This window comes from Sparus aurata, chromosome 22, assembly GCF_900880675.1.
Source record: "Sparus aurata chromosome 22, fSpaAur1.1, whole genome shotgun sequence".
Taxonomy (NCBI): domain Eukaryota; kingdom Metazoa; phylum Chordata; class Actinopteri; order Spariformes; family Sparidae; genus Sparus; species Sparus aurata.
In genome coordinates, this window is record NC_044208.1 from 4,583,567 (window position 1) to 4,602,760 (window position 19,194).

The 19,194-nt window shown below is 41.1% G+C and overlaps 2 protein-coding genes and 1 long non-coding RNA gene across 7 annotated transcripts in view; 1 reads left to right on the forward strand and 2 right to left on the reverse strand.

The window, feature by feature from the left end:
• The window catches only part of LOC115574631 (uncharacterized), a 41,177-nt gene that overhangs the window by 7,970 nt on the left and 14,013 nt on the right, over window positions 1-19,194 (reverse strand). Inside the window, exon 2 of one of the 2 annotated variants that reach the window (XR_003982529.1) lies at window positions 13,779-14,803. The exons of the other annotated variant lie outside the window; for it this stretch is intronic. The gene's annotated coding sequence lies outside the window, so the exon portion shown is untranslated. Of the gene's footprint in view, window positions 1-13,778; window positions 14,804-19,194 lie in introns of those variants that run through there. 2 annotated transcript variants of the gene reach the window in all.
• On the reverse strand, window positions 4,825-13,074 carry LOC115574632 (uncharacterized). 4 transcript variants are annotated; one of them, XM_030406287.1, is made up of 3 exons: window positions 11,211-13,074; window positions 10,491-11,026; window positions 4,825-5,872 (listed from the first exon to the last, which is right to left on the reverse strand). In XM_030406287.1, the coding sequence occupies exons 1-3, from the start codon at window positions 11,283-11,285 to the stop codon at window positions 5,869-5,871; spliced, it is 615 nt and encodes a 204-aa protein (XP_030262147.1). In that variant the 5' UTR covers window positions 11,286-13,074; the 3' UTR covers window positions 4,825-5,868. The 4 variants fall into 4 exon arrangements, with proteins under 4 accessions (XP_030262147.1, XP_030262149.1, XP_030262148.1 ...); XM_030406289.1 differs by having other exon boundaries at window positions 10,491-11,070; XM_030406288.1 differs by having other exon boundaries at window positions 10,491-11,070; window positions 11,182-13,074.
• LOC115574634 (uncharacterized) lies at window positions 14,704-17,331 on the forward strand. Its single transcript, XR_003982531.1, has 5 exons — window positions 14,704-14,836; window positions 15,418-15,600; window positions 16,444-16,541; window positions 16,663-16,754; window positions 16,865-17,331. It is a non-coding gene; the product is annotated as an uncharacterized LOC115574634 (long non-coding RNA).

The following is a 19,194-nucleotide window of genomic DNA, read 5'->3' on the forward strand; positions in this document are numbered from 1 at the left end:
TGAATTTGCAGTGAAATAGCTTAGCCCTAAATTTGGAAATTAGATTGTAATGGACTTGATTCACGGATGGCTTCAAATAAAGATGACTTTTTTGCACTTAGGGTTACTCTGCAATATTTCAGCTGTCGTTTGGGCCCTGCATTGTAACCAATCCTTTTCTTTTTACCTGTTTAATTATATTTAAAGCAGACAGCGTTTTCAGGATGATCACTTTATTTTTTCAAAGGCTGATCTCTGGAGAAAATGTAACAGCTGGATCTGCATCTTGATTTTCTGTCTGGTTTTGTGCGAGTTCAGTTCTTATTGTTGTTCTCATAGATAAATCACTCCTTGGACATGTCGCAGTGTTATGCACTGCTGATATCCTGATTATTAATTTTCAGGCAAACAAAGCTTCTGTTATACACGTTAAACTTCATCACAATTTTTTTTTTTTTTGTGAACCCACAACCTTAAAATTCAAATTGCAGCTGTGATTTTCTGTCTGTTTCCTGTTTAAAGATAAGCTCCACATGAAGAACAAGCTGCAGCATGTATGTATGTATGTATGTATGTATGTATACACACACACACACACACACAAGCTGTGTCCCAATTCAGGGTCTGCACACTTCGAGTACGCATTTGAAGTGTAATTGTGTCACAACGCCGCGCGAAGGGTGTCCCAATTCAGTGTTCTCCAGGTGCACCCCACAAATGCGCCCTGCTTTGACCTGTTTTTGGAGTGTGCACCACTACTACCCTTCGTGGTCTAACATATCACAAGATTCATTGCACGCCCGAAGAGAAGAAATAAATAACCTCAAGTGGCACAGATCTCATATTTAAATGTAAGTATTGGGTCTATACTCGGTTTTGACTCCTTTGAACATCAAACGCCAGATATGTTAAACTTCAAGGTAAAATACGTTGGTAATGCTCAGCTTGATGCCTTTGGAAGTAAAACCTTAAAAGCCTTCACTTTCAAATGTTAGACATTCAGAGGTTGACTTATATCTTATTGTGACTGTGGAGATGTTAGAGACTCGTTTTACATAAATGGACCAAGATGAACAGATTTCAATCAGGCTGTGATCCCTGCTTTATTTCCAGACTGTAACACTGTAAAGTCTAGTTAAACATTTGAATAAAGAGCTAAGTTTAGGATTATCCTTGTGATGATTATATTTGTTTTGCTGTATTAGAACCCTTTTGTCTGTTGACAACAAAACGTCTGACACAAAACGGCTGAAATCTTCACTGTAGATGTAGCGTTAGCTTGCAACCCAACTGAAGTGGGTGCATAAGCTAGACTGAGTGTAAATTATGTAAATTATTATTTTGTGGTTGTCTTTAAAAAAAAAAAAAAAAAGAAGTCCCCATCTACTTCAGTTATTTAGGAGTAGGCAGCAACAGTTATGCTGTGATTTTCCATCAGCATTGGTGAGTAGAGAATGACAGAATTATTTAGGGTTAAAAAAAAAAAAAAAGTAAATCTTTAATATCATTGTCTTAAAGTTGTGAGCGTTTCTTTTATTCAACATTGATGCCTGTAACCAAGCTACACCCAGCAGAAGTACAAGCGGCATGTCTGCCCAGCCGTCACCTGACTGGGCCACACATCTTCCCTGTCCTGAAGTGCTCATTAAAAAGGTGCAATAGTGAGGATTTAGCTCTGTCATAACTCTTGAGTGAGGGGATTTCTCTACAGACTTACTCTACCCCCTGTGGTCAGTAAATGCACATACAATAGATGTTGAGAGACCAATGTGCTTGGCTGAGATCAGTTTTGACATTTGAAAGGCCATTGAAGGTGAAGAAGAATGGGAAGTAGGGACTCTGAGAGTGGCCACATCCTCTTTGTTTGATTTAAAAGTACTCTGTTCCGCACTACATTTTATTGTAAAGACAAAGAGACACAAATTTTTAACTAGACACTTGGAGGGATGTCATTCTAAGAATAATTATTACATTGAAATTATTTTTAAGTAGATTTTACATAAAGGGATTTCTAGATAGATAGATAGATAGAGTTTTATAAAATCAATAAATAGTACACATAGAAAAATACACAAGAATCCCATTATAAGGCAGTGGTTGTTGCAATTTAAAGGGGAAAACTAAAAGGGTGGACCCAAATTCAGACACACAGGAGGAAAGATAAGAGAGAACAAAAAGAGTGCTTTAATTAACCAAAGCTGTGAAATCTCAACAAATGAAAAGGTGTCAAAAAGGGACAAAAAGCAAAGTAGCAACAAAGACAGCCAAAGTACAACCAAAAGTAATGTTCATATATATATATATATATATATATATATATATTACCCCATTTCATCATTAATTCATAACTGTACAGTCCAAAGTGTACTATAAATATGTGGTAAGCAAACATTATCTGTGAACTGTATTTCTTGGATGAAAACAAAACAAACCAGGCAGCATAATCATAGTAATGTTTATCTGTACATGTTTTTAACATCACCATTGCAGGGTTGCCAGAGAAAATCCCACATTGGGCATGCAGTACACCATGGACACAGCACCTGTTCATCACAGGGCTGACATAAAGAGACAAACAAACATGTTTTTACACCTATGGACAATTTAGAGTGACCACTTGACTTCACTTGCATGTCTTTCGACTGTGGGAGGAAACCAGAGTCTGGTCAAAGTGGCCCCCAGTGTGTTCATCTGTTTATACTTGGAGGGAACAGAAACTGCAAGTATAACCACAGTCAAAGAATGTGTGTGTGTTTATTGCTGTCCCACATACATTTTAATGCAGAGGAATGCTGGTGTTTTTTTTTTTCAGCTAAATGGTAACAGCTGTTTCTGAGAGATGTATTTGAAGGAGATCGAGAGTATGGTCTACTTTTATTTACTTGGCTATAGCCTTGGAAGGGGAATACTTGAAACTTGGACGCAGTCTGCTGTCAGACACCAGGCCCAGCAATCAAACATTCCTTGGTTTCCTACAGCAAAACATAGCATGTTACACTGGGCATTGAGTTTCAATGGGAAAGACCCTGTTTGTGTTGGGCACCACAGGGCCTGTGGCTGGGATTTTACAGGTCAGCACATTTCAGCTGGAGGCTTTACATCTGATTATGGGTGGGAAAAGGAAACAGAATAAATGTACCCCAACCTGGGAATGTGTTTACAGGCTGCTGGTTATTCTCACACTAAACACATAGTGTGGCTGTTTGTAGCTGTCTCACTCTGTGTGTTTACATGCATCATGTAGCCAAAAACATTCAGTTTCTTTAATAAGGATTGCAAGAAAGTCGGTTTCCCCAGATAGATTGTATATACAACATAAAGGTTAACTTCAAACTCTCTAATGGGTTTTGTCATATTGAAGTAGCAGTTGTACAGCATGAGGGGAAAAAAAAACACATGTAATAATTAGAGATGCACCGATCGATCGGCAACCGATCGCAATCGGCCGATAATGCCCCTATCGGTTTTGATCAGAGTTCTCAAAATAGATCAAATCAGGCCGATCAGATGACGTTTCAATATAGAGACAGTGCACTGACTGCATGCAGGGTGGGAATTTCACGGTGGCCATGGCCGCCGTTGCCCCGCACTTTGGCCTTGATGCAGCGTGAAAAAAAACTCATCATACGGCCACAGCGGCCTCTGTGCCCCTGGCCCGGTCAGCGTAGCGAGCTTGCCTTTAATTACAGCCACCCGAGTGCACAGTAGTCACTCACAGTAACTTCAGTGAGTTCGCGGTTCGCGCAGGTGGAGTCTCATCATCACGATGATCTCATGTGAAAGCCTCTCAAACAGCAGCAGCGTCTCAAAACAGAAGAATGAAACTTACAGCACAGCGAGCGAGCGCAGAAGGTTTTGACATGATACGTAACTGACTTATGTGGTAGGATTTAGTTTGGTAAAGTTGGAAATATATTCACAGATTCGAACTTCCCGGATCAATAACTCATAAGTGAAACCTTGTTAAAACACAAACGACTGCTCTTTTCTACCGTAGTAAGGCAGACAACGAGTTACAACCGTATGTTAATCAAAACGAGCGTCTGGACAGTAACTCTGGTCTGTATGGTCAGCCGTCTGTGAGACGAGGGCGCAGAGACCGTCTACAAAGTGCAACACCGAAAAGAGATACTACAAAAAATATTCAGTAACTTCACTATTATTCAGAGTGTAGTGTCACCAAAATCCCTCCACACATCAGTGGTCTCCTGCTGGTTATTCTACAGAGTTTTTGTTTGGAAAAAATGTGCTTTGCCATAATTTTGGGGAATTTCTATTTGGGAGAAATATTCAGTAACACTAATATTCAGTGAGGTGTCACAAAACTCACCTCACCCTAACCCTACTTAAAAAAAAACTGTTTTGTAATGTAACGTTAACTTGATATTGGTATTTAAAAAATGTTTTAATACATAATCCATGTCTTATTATAAATTAGGATGTTATGGTATCAGTCTGAAAGGTAAATCAACACATTTTACTCAGTGGCCTTTGTGCCCTGTCATGTGGTCTTGGTGCCCCTGAAAAGAAAAGTGCAGGCCAAATGGACATGCCCCTAAAATGACAAAATTCCCACCCTGACTGCATGCATTCCCACTAGTAAGCTACAGTTACTCTATGTAAGCTGAGTCCAAGTTTTCTCTAAGAGCGTCTCTAGAGTGTGAAATATTGCACATTGCCTCAGCCTGCAATAAAACGTGGTCAATTCATGATACTTTCTCATCTCCTAATTTTTATACTTAATAATACAATGTCAATGTTGTGTAAGAAAAATCATTAATTAAATATATGAAAGTTACACAAGACAACAATATAGAAGAATTTATGGATTTGACACTGTGATCGGTGATCGGCAATATCGGGATCGGCAGATACTGCTTTTGGTGATCGGTGATCGGTGATCGGCCCCAAAAATCCTGATCGGTGCATCTCTAGTAATAATGCATCTTTATATTCAAAGTAATACAATTATTATTCCAATTAAGTTAATAGACATTCACTTATCATTGCAAGCTTAGTTAAGTGTCTTTCTGCAGTGCCTTCGATTTCCCCAGTCAAACGCGGTATGGCCCAGGCTATATCGCCTTCTGGTGATACTACTTGTGTTTTCATGTTTTCTTCAGGAGATCTAATATGTCTCTGTTCTACCTCCAGTGTTCAACAGCATTCCAGCGGTTCCACTTCCGGCAACCCAGCTCTCTGCACTTCTGCTGCCAACAGCCTTGCCCTGTGCTCACTGGAGTCTCTACTCGCCACGCTAACCACCAGTGCCACCGTGAGCAACCGCTCCTCCTCTTTCCACCTCCAAAATGGTCTCTCCCCACCTTCACCAGCAGTTGTGAAGTCAATAAATTACCTTGCACACTACTCCCTGACTCATTTGCTGTGTCTCAATATAGTCCCAAACATAAGTAGCGAAGAGTTACAAATCACCCTATAGTCCAGGTTAGTTGTAGCATACTCTGGGGTGAAATATACCATTATGAAAGATGGATTATGACAAAAATGTGATGATACTGAAAGCTTTTTATTCAACACCCAAATGACCTTTAACATTGGGCTCTCTTAACCTTTTTTTGGCAAGGTCATTTTTTGTTTCACCTTACCAGACCTTCTTCTCGGCTCCTATTCCAGGGCCATCTTTACAGGTGTATCACTGAATATTGCTGTTTGTTTCCTTTTCTGTCCTGTTAAAGGGATTTTCCATGGTCCGGCATTTGGTCAGGTTCGAATGTCAGCTGGGCAATAGTTCAAGTGACTCAGTATTTCCTCAGCACAGCTTGCCGGGGCAGTGGCCTGGTGGGCAGCTGGAGGAGTGGTCAGGTGTGCAGCTGGAGGAGTGGTACGCCAGCACCGGTCATTCACGGCCTGGCATCAAAACAAACTTATTCATCTGGTTCAGAAAAAAAGAAAAAAGAAGAAACTACATGAAGAGAAATACTCACAGGAAAAAGGTAAGGTTTTTTTTCATAATGTGGGATGAGGGGGAGCTTAATGCCACATTTTTGTGTTTGCTTTAGGAAAGGGCTAAACTAAAATGTATATGTCACATGTGAATGCCATAAGACTGATTGACTGAAGTGAAACCCGTTTTAGTGAATTATAGCAGGTTCAGCACGGTGGCATTACATCTGGGAGGGAGGGAGTGTTGTTAGGCAGATGTCAGTCATGTCTGCTGTATCCTCGTCTAGTGGGAGCTGCTGGTCCGTCATAGACCTCTTCTGCTGTTCAATATTTGCCATGTAATATGACTTTAGGATTATTTTAGTGTGTCCTCAGTTTATAGGTCTCTAATGTGAAGTGTGCTAAACAACATTCATACATATTAGGCCTACTGTGGATTATTATGGACTATTGTGGCAGTGGATTATTGTTCTAAGTGGATTACTGTTAACTCTACTGAGTAAATTGCGTCTTTCTTCACTACATTTATTAGAATATTTATTATGACAATATAATTTGAACAAATGTGCCTACATTTCTACAGTTTAGTTATGTTTTTGATGTACTACTTTGTTTTATTCAAAAGAATCATAATAACAAATATTAAAGTCAATTTAAAGTAAACTATACTATATATGACCGTTAGTTCTGCCCACAGAATATAGGTTGAGACCATATCATCAGTTAGGCACAAGTAGTCCACTTTGTAATACCCTGAGAAATGTACACAAAATATTCCTTCAATATCACACAGTGCTCATCACTCATTTATCTTTGTTTATAACTCTAACAAGTACAATGTGTCAAAAACTGCTTAAAAGTAACAACTTTGAAATTAGGTGCATGCCTTAAAGAGACACTGTGCTGTATATTGAAATGTTTAATATAAAAACAGATTATGAATTCCTCCATTAGTTTAACATAACTCAATTATATAGCATGAATATTTGCTTAGGATCGATTTTGCTTGGAAACCAGAGGAGTTTTGTTTTTGGAGAAGCGATTCTGAAATATTTTGGAGCCATGGACCAGGAAGCAGTAGGGCCGCCTACAGCACCAGATGGACCAGGAAGTTTAAGTTTAAAAATGTTTTACAATTTAATATAAACATTTTTGAGGAACACTGCATCAGTTTCATTTACTGACCTCCAGAGGCTCTCCATTGTTTACCTTGTATTTTCATTTTCAGTTTATAAGTTCAACTTCCTTGGGTGGGTCAACTTATGACGTTTGATTTTAATTGAGAGGTTTTCATGACTCTAGCCTGTTTTCCTCTTAAAATGTAATACATTTTTGCATCTTTGTGGATCACCTAAAAGGGGTTAGGAATCTATCCATCGTAGTTTGACAAAATAGGGGCCCCCAAAAAGGCAGAAACGGCCCTGCCACAGCATGATGCACCATCATGTTTCATGGTGGGGATGGTGTGTTCAGGGTGATGTGCAGTGTTAGTTTTCTGCCACACAACATTTTGCATTTAGGCCAAAAATGTCAATTTTGGTCTCATCTGACCAGAGCACCTTCCTCCACATGTTTGTCGTGCCCCCCACATGACTTGTGGCAAACTGCATGGCTTGGTTTCAACAATGGCTTTCTTCTGCCACTCTTCCATAAAGGCCCAATTTGTGGAGTGCATGTCTAAAGGCAGGAACACACCAGCCCAACCGTTGGACGTCTGAAGCGTTTGGAGAGACTCGGACGAGGTCGGGAATAAATATGTTTGGTGTGTTCAGCTCTGTCGGAAGCTTTCGGAGCCGCGCGGACGTTGTTGGATCCGACTGAGCATGCAAAGTCTGAGGAGGTGGGCCGTCGGACGTCTGAGCCATTGGATCCTCTGATTGGTTGTGTGCCAGCTGAATGCCCTGACCTGTCTGGTGTGTTCACTGGGCTTCATGATGCTGTTTGTTCACTAATGTTCTCTAGCAAACCTCTGAGACTTTCACAGAACAGCTGTATTTACACTGAGATTAGATCACACACAGGTGGACTCCATTTACTAATTAGGTGACTTCTGAAGACAGTTGGTTGCACTAGATTTTATTTAAGGGTATTAGAGTAAAGGGGGCTAAATACTTTTGCATGCCACACTTTTTTTTTATTTTTAAAAATGTTTGAAAATCATGTATCATTTCCCTTCCACTCCACAATTATGCACCAATTTGTGTTCGTCTATCACATAAAATCCCATTAAAATACATTTACGTCTGTGGCTGTAATATGATCAAATGTGGAAAAGTTCAAGGGGGATGAATACTTTTGCAAGCCACTGTAAGCAGAGGATGTGGAAATCATAGACAATGAGCTTTGGTTTGCTATCATTTGACAGCACTTGCAAAAGCATTGAATATGTAGCAGGCACATTGAAGAGCGGTTCCAGAAAGGACTGGTGACAGGAGCCGTCTTTGTTGATCTGTCTGCCGCGTATGACACTGTAAACCATCGCCTCCTCCTGAAAAAGATCTTGGAGAATACCAATGACCTGGCATTCACAGATCTCATCAGAGCTCTCCTGAAAGATAGGCGCTTCTACGTTGTCCTTTACAACAAGCAAAGTCGCTGGCAACGACAACGGAACGGCTTGCCTCAAGGTAGTGTGCTGGCTCCACTACTATATACCATCTACACCAATGACCAGCCAATGGACCAGAACACTGAGCGGTTCATCTACGCTGAAGACCTCTGTGTAACATCCCAAGAGAGTACGTTTGAAGCTGTAGAAGCAAACCGCACCTCAGCCCTAGATGAGCTACACTTCTACTACGAGCGCAACCACCTACACACAAACCCTGCAAAGACCAAAGCCTGCTCGTTCCATCTCAGGAACCGGGAAGCAAACAGACCCCTTAACATCACATGGTCTGGAACACCTCTTGAGCACTGTACCAACCCTGTCTACCTTGGAGTAACACTGGATCACACTCTCTCCTATAAAGAACACATCAAAAACACCAAATTGAGGGTTAACTCCCGAAATAACATCCTTCAGAAGCTGACCAACTCCAAATGGGGAGCCACAGCACACACATTAAGGTCTACTGCCCTGGTCCTGTGCTACTCCTCTGCGGAGTATGCGTGTCCTGTCTGGGAGAGATCATCCCATGCCAAGAAACTAGACCCAGCGCTGAATAACACCTGCCGCTCAATCACTGGCTGCTTGAAGCCCACCAACATCAACAACTTGCACCTCCTCGCTGGCATTGCCCCTGCTGATGTGAGACCGGGAGTCGCCAGCCGAGTAGAGATGACCAAGGCCACCAGTGATGAGCGCCACCTCCTCTATGGACATGTACCACCGGCCCAACGGCTGAAGTCCAGGAGAAGCTTTCTCAGCCATGTCCAGCCCCTAACAACATCACGGGAAGAAACCAGGCTCCAACTATGGACAAAACAACTTGAGGACGACCCCCCTCCTACTGATATGGGTATCCCTCCCTCTGAAGCCAAACAACCTGTGAATGTGGAGAAGAGGACCATACAATGCAGCTCTGCCTTGTCTGTCCCCTACTACCGAACCAGTGCAGCTTAAAGGATCTCGCAGTGTTCAATAAAAATGCAAAGGACTGTGTAAAGAAATGGGAAACTGTCATATAACCTACCAGCTTCAAAGACATGAAAAGAAGAAGAAGCAGGTAGCGGAATGACTCAATGATGTAGCAATTAGCCAAATGCAATAGTGAAGCAGTAGAATTATAGTATCTACAAGAAATGTAGTATGCCATTGTCATCAATGAGTTAATACTACCTATATTGCTTCTGAATAACAGAAACATGTAAAACTGACAAAATGAGTCAGTGAAGATGTAGCCGTTGGTGGATGCAGTGACGATGTTAGCAAGTGATAGAAGGGAAAACAAGGTAGCATTAGCAGACGCTACAATGTTGCAAGAAGCGACAATGTAGAAAAAAGGGACAATGATGCAATGGCTATTGGAGATCCCTAACAGCAAATGACCAAGGCATCAAAATTAGAATCGGAATTCCTCTAGTAGTTCCGCAAACGTGGAAATGTGTGCGTCACAGTAGCCAAAGGACAGTTCAGTATACCAATAAACAATAATAATAGTGAAAACTAAACAATATAATGAAAAGTAAGAAATAGAGATAGACTTGTTTATGCATGATAAGGACACATTTAAAGAGTGTAATTAAAACGTGTGGGCAGTGTATTATTATTAATAGATAATAAATATGACTATGAAAATGGCCCAGTTTGTGGAAACCAACATAAGAAATGGGTTTTGTATAGTTTTTATTGCAAAGTACCACTGGGAGCAGTGCTGATGGACCTGAGCTTCCATAGCATATGGAGTCTGCTCTGACATTATAGGTTGCTGCAGTGAGATAAGTCCAGTTCAGTTTATTGTACAGATGAACTCCCAGTTACTACGTCCCTGATGAGGCCAACAATAGCAGAGTTGTCAGGGAACTTTTGTAGATGGCAGTGGGGTGAATGGAGGGAGAAGTCTGCAGTGTACAGAGTGAACAGGAAAGGGGCGAGGATTGTTCCCTGTGGGGCCCCCGTACTGCAGACAACTGTGTCTGACTAACAGTCCTGAGTCCTCACTTACTGTGGCAGGTTGGTGAGGTAGTCGAGGATCCAGGACGTGAGGTGTTGGTCCACCCTTGTGAGCTTCAGCTTGTCCCCCAAAAGTGCAGGCTGTATGGTGTTGAAAGCATTGGAGAAAGCAAAGAACATGATCCTCACAGTGCTTGCAGGCTTTTCTAGGTGAGAAAGTGATCTGTCCAGGGGGAAGATGATGGCGTCGTCCACCCCGATGCCAGGTTGGTAGGCAAACTGGAGTGGGTCCATAAAAGGACCAACCAGAGGGCGGAGGTGGACAAGCACCAGCCACTCCAGGGTCTTCATCAGTTGTGAAGTGAGAGCAACTGTTCTGTAGCTGTTGAAGTCTTTTGGCTGAGGGGTCTTTGGTACAGGTACCACGCAGGAGGTTTTCCACAGCATTGGTACATTTCCCAGCTTCAGGCTCATGTCGTAGAGGTACAATCCTGCACAGCTGGTTCGCACAGGACTTGAGGAGACAGGAGCTGATCGTGTCTGGACCTGTAGCCTTCTCACCTTCATCTTCCTCAGCTTGTTTCTCACCTGGTTTGTGGAGAGGGACAGATGCAGTGGGGGATGTCTTCAAGCTGAATGCAGTGGAAAGGGAGGTAGAGGTGAGAACGGGGAAGTAAACAGGTGGGGTAGAAGGGGCTGGGGGCAGCAGAGATGACTGGGGAGGGGTGGGAGTTTGGTCAAACCTGTTGAAGAATAGGTTCTTGTCTTTTACCCATGTCTGATCCCCACAGCCTGGGAGTCTGGTTTCCTCTGCCCTGAGATTGCTCTGCTGCAGCTGGTCCTCCATCTTCCTCCTGTAGTTGTTCTTCCCCTCTCTGATCTTCTTCCTCAGCTCCTTCTGCACAGTCTTCAGCTCATTCTTGTTGCCTGACCTAAAGGCCCTCTCTTCTCTCCTTAAGGACAGCCTCTATGTCAGGATTAATCCAGGGTTTGTTGTCGTTGTCCTCCCCATAAGAAAGGCGCATTTGAGTCAAAACGGTCCTCCAGACTCCTCAGTCCATGCCTTAACTGTGCAGGTTTCCACTGGTTGCCTGTTAACAAGGGGCTTGTACACAGGCAGGAGATGCAAAATTAAATCATGTGTGGCATGGTTTACAAAAAAGGAAACCACAGAATTACAATCCTTAAACTGGATTTTCAACGGGCACAACATGTTGTCAGTTTCAGAAGTGAATGGGAAAACACTTTGATTGACAAATTCTGTACAAACATCCTACACTGAGATGCCAAAACAATCCACTGTTAGAACAGAAGAAAACATGTTTGACTGGCCAGGAACTTGAAGGAATTTGCTGAATGCAATGAATAAGTATTAGTTGTAGCGATCTGATATTCCCCAGTAAGCATACTACATAAAGATACCTAAAGGCTAGCGGTGACCGGATGCATGGATATAGTCCTGAGTAATCTGAATTAACAAGATACGTGAGCAAAATACAGACTTTGGCTATGACTAAAAAGTTATTGGGAAATTGACTCAAAGGGGACAGCGAGCAAGAGTTAGATGTGGTAAGAAAATGCCACTCAAGACATATGGCATTATTCATCATCATTATTCAGCACTTTCCCTATTGATGTGAGACAGACTTATACTTGATGGAGAAATGCTGAGGCTCCCCTTTAACCTGTGGATGGTGGCAGAGAGCTTTGGGGCATAATACATCAACTCAACATAAGAGTTATGCCAACAGTTGCAGCTGTTGATTGTGAATTTGCAAATTTGCTATGCTTTGTGATGAGGTCAGCAATGACCCTGAATTGCTGAGTGAGGTCAGTCTGGCCTGATGAGGTGTCTTATGCCTCCCATGGAGGGCCTCCTTCAGCGGCCTATACGTGTCTGGTAAAAGAATTTACCAAGCAAATGGAAAAACATTTAGAACTAGGTAACTAGGAGAAAAGTTTCATGCTAGATATGCAAATAACAACAATACTACTACTACTACTTATAATAATAACAGAGCCCATAGGTTAAAGATTGTTTAACCTATGATTACGCATTATGTTGCCTTCTTTCCACAGCAAATACATTATTTCCTCTTAACGGATGGTTCAGAGAAATGCCATCTAGTTAAGTTAAATATTTTCACGATCATTTTAGTTATGAAACTTTAGTAACCTCACATGATTTTCAAGGTGTGCGTACACACAAGCAGGATTTCACACATAAAACGTGACTGGAATTAATAAACAAGCCGTAAATGCATAGTGAGAGTGTTATGAATAAAATCAGGTCTTACCTTGATTTCCATGGCACCAAACATTTGAAATAGGCACAGTAACGTTACTTGTGAAAAAATCCAATATTCCTTTCTGTTTTACTCGTCGGTTGTCACTCGCCATTGTTGTTTGACTATTCGTTTGAATATGCTGAAGCGGCTTCCTGGTGAGGGAGTCTCCTCCACAAATATTTTTTTTTAAAATGTATTTTCCCACACATCCCCACAGCTCCATTTACACCCCATATAATTTATAGATATTACCGTATTGACCCGAATATAGGACGACCCTGATTATAAGACGACCCCTCTTTTCAAGACTAATCTTCAGAAAAAGACTCTGATAACCAAAATTCGTCTCTCAATAACAAACTCACAAACCCTCCTGTCAATCTCTTGGAAGCGGCCGCTTAGAGGACCACGATAAGCTTTTCTCTTACTGTTAGCGTTTTCAGACAGTCTTTTTGGACCCGCCATCTTCGGACGTTACACGCCGTAACTCCATATTTCTTGGCTGGCTGACAGTTGTTTGGCGCCTCCGCTGCATTGATCACCATTATCTTAAAATTAGCATCATAGCTCCGCCTCAGATGTCTGGTAACTTGCCCCACTTTTGATCCACTTTGCTCCAAAAAATCACAGCGTCTCTCCATTTTTCATCTCCTGTCGCTTCTTCTCCGCTGTGATTGACAGATTACCCCAGCCACAGTGTCAGTGACGTCTCTACAATAAGCTGGCGCCCTCTGTCGTTGAGGTCGTGTAGCGACCCAGACAACTATCAGCATGTGTCAACGGTTAGACCCCGATTATTAGACGACCCCACTTTTTCACATAATTTTCATCGAAAAAAACCTTGTCCTATATTCTGGTCAATACGGTATGTATTAAATATATATATATATATATATATATATATATATATATATATATATATATATATATATATATATATATATATATATATATATATATATATATATGTATATATATATAAAAAATATATATATATATATATATATATATATATATATATATATATATATATATATATATATATATATATATTTCAAACATTTAGGTTTACAGTGATGTTACACCCTGCAGCCACCACTAGGGGGGGCTGCAGCCCCGGCAGCACTCCCCTTCCTGCGCTACTGCCAACATGCTTGGAAGAGGATTGCGTGATGAGGGGTATTTAGTTAGTTGCAACCTCACCAGTATATGCAGCAAAATCCTACACACTGTGCCTTTCATGCATAATAGTGAAATACAGTTAACTGCTTTGAATACTTACTACTACTATTACTAAACTATGTTTGACAAACGTTTATATTGTGCCATCCATATGCTGTCTCACCAATCTGTACCATTTATTCAAATTGTTTGTTCCAGAGTTGCAACAGTTTCTTGCAAGGGATCCATACTTATCCACCAAAATCAATTACACATACAATGAAACTGCTGTAATTGTCACAATCTCAATCTGTGGTGGATTTCTTTGTGTTTTGGTGATTGGTTTTGCTTTTTTTTTCGCTTACAGAGGTGCACTGTGAGGCTGGGCGGAGTTTGCTGTCTCTGGGGTGATTAAGCACACGCACCTGCGGCAGGTTGGCAATCAGCGCCTGCTTATAAGCTCAGATCTCCAAACTACCTGCTGCCAGGTGATAACCAAATGTGGTATATGGCTCAGTTGATACTGACTCCTAAATTGTCTCTATTTTTTTTCCAATTTTACTTTGCCTCCAGTGATTGCCTGTGTGACCATCTACGAGTGACTCTGCTTCAGTGAACCAACTCTCTGCACCACACAGCCTGCCCTGCTCTCATCTGAGTGATTACCCACCACACAGCACCCAGTGCCACTGTGAGCTACCTCTCCTCCTCCCCCATACCTCGGACCCAGGCTGTGTCTCAATTCAGGGTCTGCATCCTTTGGAGGCAAATTATGTCACAATGCCACACGAAGGCTGTCTCAATTCAAAGGCTCCTCCAAATGCAGCCCACAAATGCGGCCTCCTTTTCTCTCTTCCTGGAGGACACACTGCCACGATCCTTCGCGGCTATAAATTGCCCAAGATTCATTGCGCACCTGAAAAAGAAGAAAGAAAAGGGAAATTTAAATGTAAGTGTTGGGTTTATACTAATTTTTCACTCATTTGAATATCCAACACCAGATATGTTCAACTTTAAATCTTAAAACCTCAAAATGTCAGTTAAAATACGTAGGTAATGCTTAGCTTGGTGCCTTTTGGAAGTAAAGCCTTCACTTTCAAATTTTTGACATTTAGAGGTTGACATATCTTTTATCTTACTGTGACTCTTGAGATGTTATAAACAATTTTTGAACAATACATTAATTGACATGTTACTCAAAACGTTTGCACAGTCAAACTCGCAAGTGTACATTGACTAGTCCAGACTCCACTGAGACACAGGTGACATACACATTTCAAACAATTGTAAGTCAAAAGACAAAAAGGAGACATTAAATAAAAGATACAAAGGGGTAAAAAATGATAGATAAATAAAATAAACCTCTCAGTAACACTCATATTACAAAATTGCAACAAACTGTTGTCTAATCAATCCTATTTAAAGGTAACCTCACCATCTAAACTCTCATTAGCCTTGTGAGGGTTGTCTCATCCTGGGTTTTTTGTCTCGTGACTTCCTGTTGTATTTTGAAAATTAACTCTCCTCTAGTTTCAGGTCACCTGCCCTTCTTCATGTGTCACCGGTCTGATTGTCTTCCTTGATTCCTGATCATGTCCACCTGTTCCCCAATACCCTCATGTGTTTTAGAGTCCGCATCTCACCTTGTCTTGTGCCAGAGTGTCTCGTTTCTACCGTGACAGTCCATGTTGTGTCTCAGTCTTGCTTCTCTCGGTATGTAAGCCTGTATTTTTTGCCTCCTTGCGAGTGATTTTTCATTTGTACATTTCATAGCACAGTCTTGAAATTCAGTTTAGTTGTTTTTTTTGTTGGTTTATATCTCAGTCTTGAGTTTTTGGAGTGGGTTTTGTTTGTTAGAAGATTTTTCTTCCTGTTTTATTTTTTGTAGACTTGATAAGATTCTTGTTTTTATTCTTTTGTAGAATAGATTGATAATATTTCACAGGCTGTTATTTTGTCACTCTGAGAGGTTGGAGAATGCCAAAATAAAGTCTGCCTTAACGGTCACTACTCTGCATCTGAGTCCTCGTTTAAGTCCAGGTCAGACAAGCCTCACTAAGAGGTTTACATTGACCAGTAGTCAAACCTCCTCTCGTCCGCTATAGCTTCACACCTGTCACAAACAAATCAAATGGTCCCCAAACCTTCTCAAAGTTATTCCTTCCCTCTTTGTAAATATGTGGTTTTGTTTTTTTTTTTTTGTTTTGAAAAAAAAAAACAAAGGAAAAGTTAAAAACATTTGCCCGACCCAGTATGTGAAACTTGGTCTGCTGGACTTCTTCCAAGACAATGCAGTTGAGTTTTGTTTTTGTTTTTTTGCATGCAAAAGACCCATATCATTTTTTTACTTCATGTACATAAATGGACCAAGATGAACAGATTTAGATCAGGCTGTGATCCCTGCTTTATGTCCACACTGTAAAATCTAGTTACATTTTTGAACTGAATAAAGAGAAATGTTTAGGATTGTCCATATGATTCTATTTTTGCTATATTGGAACCCTTTTTGTCTGTTGACATTACACCAAACGCCTTATACATTTCATTTTGTTTCAGGGCGCAAGGAGCGAACAGAAGAATTCATAAAACTCCGGGCAGAGAATGACCACCTCGTCACGGGGGTGAAACATTCCGCTGCGGCTGGATGGAAGGAAGTTAGTAATAAATAATAAATAGCCCATTTGTCTGTCCTGATGTCACTTTTTTTAAGTCTTTGCATCCCTGTGTTAGTGTGATCTTGTGTTTACCTTTTCTCTTGCTTCTCTCTGTGTTCAGAACAATTCTGGAAAAAATTAGCCTGCAGGGCAAAGTCGAGCCCCAGCTGGCCAAAAGAAAATGGGACGACTTGGGGGGAAAAAAAATACAAAGTAGGTGCAGGTTTGAATGATGTGGGAACTTAATTACATTTGTTCTACCCATGTGAGTTAATGAATAATTAGCTGAAAATTGCTGACATGGCTTATTTCCACTGCCTTAGGATTGCAAATATCCAGCGACTGGAGAGGGAGTCAGCGGGAGGCCCAGCGCTGCTACTTGGCCTTGGTTTATTCTCATGGATGAGGTATTAGGACAGAAGCCTTCCACTGGCCCCCCTGTCCAAATTGCCTCCATCCCTGCGGACACACCGGGGCCAAGTGCTGCTGCGGCTGAGCTGGTGGTGGTGGTGGTGGTGGTGGTGACAACAATGAGGAGGAGGGTGGTGGCGGCGAAAGCCAGCCAGGGCCGTCCTGGAAGAGGAGGGAGGATGAACTCCTCTCTCTTAAGGAGGACATGAGGCTGGAGAGGAGAGTGCAGCCCGCATGGACAGGCTGTTCTCTCTTCTTGAGAGAATGGCCAACCGTTGAGTTATTTTGTTCGTTCTTTACAGTTATTTGAGTGTTATTTATTTTAAATGATTTATTGTTCATGATTTTATTTTTCCCAAATAAAAATATGCTCTTGTTACATGTTTTCTATTCCATTTAATATTTACAACTTAAGCACAATTTATAACAGGTTTAGCAAGTGCTCCTAGTCGGGTTAATCAAACAATGGCTACATAATTGTAGTTAATAATATATTTCAAGTTCATTTTAGAGCTTTGGTAGATTATGCTGAATCTGTTTGTCGATCCACTGATCAGTCTAACTAGGCTTCGCAATCTGGTTTTGTTGAACTAAGGTCACGGTTCTTTAACTATTAATTAATTATCAAGGTTATATTGCATTAACCATATGTGTTGATCAACAGTTTATATGTCAGCGTTAACGTAAAGTATCAGTATGTTGATTACCCTTGACTGTGAGCTAGCTAATAATGATAAATGCTAACATTACTGTGGGTTCAAATAACAGGTTTACCTCTCCACGATCCTCTCAACCGGAGACATAACAGCCGGCGGCTACAGCTGAACCGCTCCTCCTCTTCCTCCAACAATAGGAAGATCAAAAATGCAATCACGATCTTCTGCAGCTCAAACATGGCAAACTCTTACTCTTACTCTTCTTGTCACTTTCATGGACCTGGGCTGCATAAATAGTGACACACGGGTAGGGGCGGGAACATCTGGTGATGCAACCAGGAAATGCTCTGAAGGCTAGACCGTCCCATTTAACAACGGTTGACGCAGTCTCGCAGGTCTCTTGGAAGGACCCGGCCTTTGCAGGCTGCGACGGCCGGGTCCTTCGAAGGATGCAGACCCTGAATTGTTTCACAGCCCCAGACTCAAGCCTGCACAGGTTCTTCCCCTTACTTGCGGAACCCTCTTAACCTCTTCCACTCCCACCATATTTTGAAGCAAAAACGCTTAAAATTCCATGCTCAAATTATAATGGCTGTAGCTTCCGAACCACTTTGAGTATATGCATGAGTGAGGGCTTTATAGTGTCCCCAGAAAGGGGACACTGTAAAGTCTCTTGTGAAAGTGTCAAAAGTTTTCAAGTATTACTGGACCAGAGCAGTGGGCCGGTAAGTGAGCCAGAAATTAAGATTTTTTGTCCACCTAAAAATAAATGAACTAATAATAATAAAAAATGGTCAGTGTGCCTTTATCCATAAAGGTAAATGACAGTATGGGCCTGTGAGCACACTATCAATGAACACCTGTTTCAAATTTGAAGAAGATGGCACACAGTATGACCATTCTGCAGTGTTTTTTTCATGATAAGATCCAGGCGGAGATTAGAATCCAAATGGACACATGATAACCAAATGGTATACTGAGACACCAAATTTTATCACACAAATTTGCAATGTTGAACTGTTCAATTATTTTTGGGTATTGCTAACCTTTTACTAATGTGTATAACTCTGCGCAATAACCAAACAATATAGAAATACTGTATATCTGACTCCAAGTCAAGCAATTTATTCAATCAAATCATTGAGAAAACATTCAATAAAAGAAATAAATAAACTATGTACTATGCGGCTGTGATTTCCTGCCCTGGGTCGCTAGAGAGAGCTTCGGAGGCACCGTGTCATCCTCATCTTCCTCCTCATCAAGGCTGAGAAAAATAATAAATAATACTAACATTAGCTAACGTTATAGTCAACAACAGTAACACATCCCTGTAATACAACCAAAGTACCCACGTTTAGCTGATGAGATTTCATCATAAAATACACCACACAACATTCAAATACACAGGACATTCTAATAAAACATATGATACGATGATGAACTCACTTGTCAATTTCCGGATCGATCCCATGTTGAAAAAGTTCTTCCTCTTCAGAAATATAATCCTCATCGCTGTCAGATGAATCTTCAAATATCTTTTGTAAAAGTTCTTCTCTCGAGAAACGTTTTCCAGTGTCTTTTGCCAT

What these genes read in the sequence shown, in the direction of transcription:
- LOC115574632 (XM_030406286.1), bottom strand. Translation starts at nt 11,285, where the DNA reads ATGGAGGACCAGCTGCAGCAGAGCAATCTCAGGGCAGAGGAAACCAGA. An exon ending in AAGAACCTATTCTTCAACAG is followed by an intron (nt 11,071 to 11,181) that starts GTTTGACCAAAC and finishes CACTGCATTCAG; the next exon opens with CTTGAAGACATCCCCCACTG.